Here is a 1,960-nt window from a genome sequence, read left to right as displayed (position 1 = left end):
CCATGCTAGCCCTACCTCAGGATCCTCTGTTCAATACTCTTTCAATCTTGTATCTTTTCCCCCTTTTCTTTTTAGAAATAGTTTGAGTAGATTTTTTCACCCTATATTTACATGAATACCAAGTAGTCACTATTTCACTAATCCTCTTTATTAGACATATCTGCAGTAGAGGAACTAAATCAAGAAATTATATAGTCAGCAGTGCAATACAAATTGTGCAAGAGCTAACATTCAGTATCTTAGAAGAGGGAAATAGTGATTGCAAATTTTTAAGCATCTAAGAGTTAAAAGGAATCTTTCACGGTATCTGTTGAAATTTCTTCTTTCTCTTCTATTTCTGTGCTAATGTGTGTTTGGAGCTGCAGCAATTCTTCCCCCTACAACAAAGAAGTGCTGGAGCAAGCATGTCCCTCTTGTGATGGGTAGTGTCTTGTGTAGTTAATAGTACCCAGTACATCACTGCGCTGGCGTGTAGCCTCATCTCACCTTACAAAAGTGAAAGAAAATCACGGAAATGAATGGAGCAAGGGTTGAAATTTATGAGTAACTTCAAACTTGGTTTCTTCATGTTCCTCTGTAAGAACTCAGGATTGGTATTAACCCCAGCTGTAATTCTAAAGCAAAGGCATGAAGTAGTATTATTAATGCAGAAAGAGTATTCCTATACTTATTTAACTGTTCTTTTTAGGTGTGTACTTGAAGTCAAATAATACATTGTTTTCCTATTGGTCTTTTTAAAAAAAAATCTTTTCTTTAAGATGTGTAAATTATCACTGTATTTTTTCTGCTCACAGTAGTTGTAAGATTACAAATATGTTGGTCTGTAAGAACACTTCTCAAACAAGTATTCAAGTCAGAAAAAAATACCGTAGCAAAAGAAGATTTTATTGAATCTTGTTTTTCCATTTTTACAGTTGGAAGATGATGGGAAGCTATTCTATACCCTCGATGATGGTCATACCAGATTTACTGATCTCATCCAGCTAGTGGAATTCTATCAACTTAATAAAGGAGTGCTGCCTTGCAAGTTAAAACACTATTGTGCACGGATTGCTCTTTAACCAAAGCATTTGTTGTTTCATCAGAGAGAAAGGAAGATGCTAGTACACTTTTTCCCCCAAAGGCAATTTGTATAGCAAAAAGGGGGGGAAACCCCATTGCATTGTAAAGATTCTATGTTTAAGCCGCAAAAAAAAGATTAATTTATATTCTATGTAGATAAGAACTTTGCTTTGTGATTGTCACAGCAAAATTAACTTTATGGTTTTGAAAAACCATTTTTCCTATGTAATTCTTTAGTGTTGTCTTGGACTTGCTGGGTTTTCTTTTCATCTGAAAACAGTTTTGAAAAATATTGTGTAACTCCTACAAAAATATAACTGAAGGAAGATCTTTGTTCTAAGGTTTAAAATTAACTTTTTTCTCTATAAATGTTTCTCATAATTTCTGTTCATCACATAAAAGAATAACATTTACTGTGGCAAGGATCAGAAGCTGAACTGCACATTTTATTTGTAAATAAAATGAATAAATATTTTGCACTATATTTTTGAATGCTACTTTGAGGATTATCATATCCAAAAAGTGAAAAATCATTAAAATCACTTATAACTGCTCAGTTGTATTGAGTTGTGCTATTATTTTTGTAATATTTTAAAGGATTTTTTTCTAATCTAATGACTAAATCTACACCTTCATACAGGGCTGGACTGTCACTTATTTGGCTGTGAAATGTATGAACATGCATAATTATTATGTAGTGTGTAATGTGGTTCAGTGTATACCTATAATCTCTGACACAAAGAGAGGCAGAAAGACCTGTTAAGTACTGTGGATCTTTGCACAGTTCAGGAAGGAATCAATTTCAATTGCCCTAAAAAAAAAAAAAAGTAATGCTATAATTGTTGTAAATTATCAGTTATTTACAATACTTACAAATAAAGGTAAATCCAGCGGACTT

The 1,960-nt window shown here is 32.8% G+C and overlaps 1 protein-coding gene across 1 annotated transcript in view; it reads left to right on the top strand.

The window, feature by feature from the left end:
• The window catches only part of GRB14 (growth factor receptor bound protein 14), a 42,243-nt gene extending 40,709 nt beyond the window's left edge, over positions 1-1,534 (top strand). The window contains exon 13 of the mRNA XM_005415822.2: positions 915-1,534. Coding sequence (XP_005415879.1) covers positions 915-1,061 — 147 coding nt within the window. The 3' untranslated portion in view covers positions 1,062-1,534. The remainder of the gene's footprint in view (positions 1-914) is intronic.
• Positions 1,535-1,960: the final 426 nt, after the last annotated feature.

Source organism: Geospiza fortis, unplaced genomic scaffold (genome assembly GCF_000277835.1).
Source record: "Geospiza fortis unplaced genomic scaffold, GeoFor_1.0 scaffold112, whole genome shotgun sequence".
Lineage (NCBI taxonomy): Eukaryota > Metazoa > Chordata > Aves > Passeriformes > Thraupidae > Geospiza > Geospiza fortis.
The sequence above is the reverse complement of the archived record's forward strand: the minus strand, read 5'-3'. Positions and strand labels throughout refer to the sequence as shown.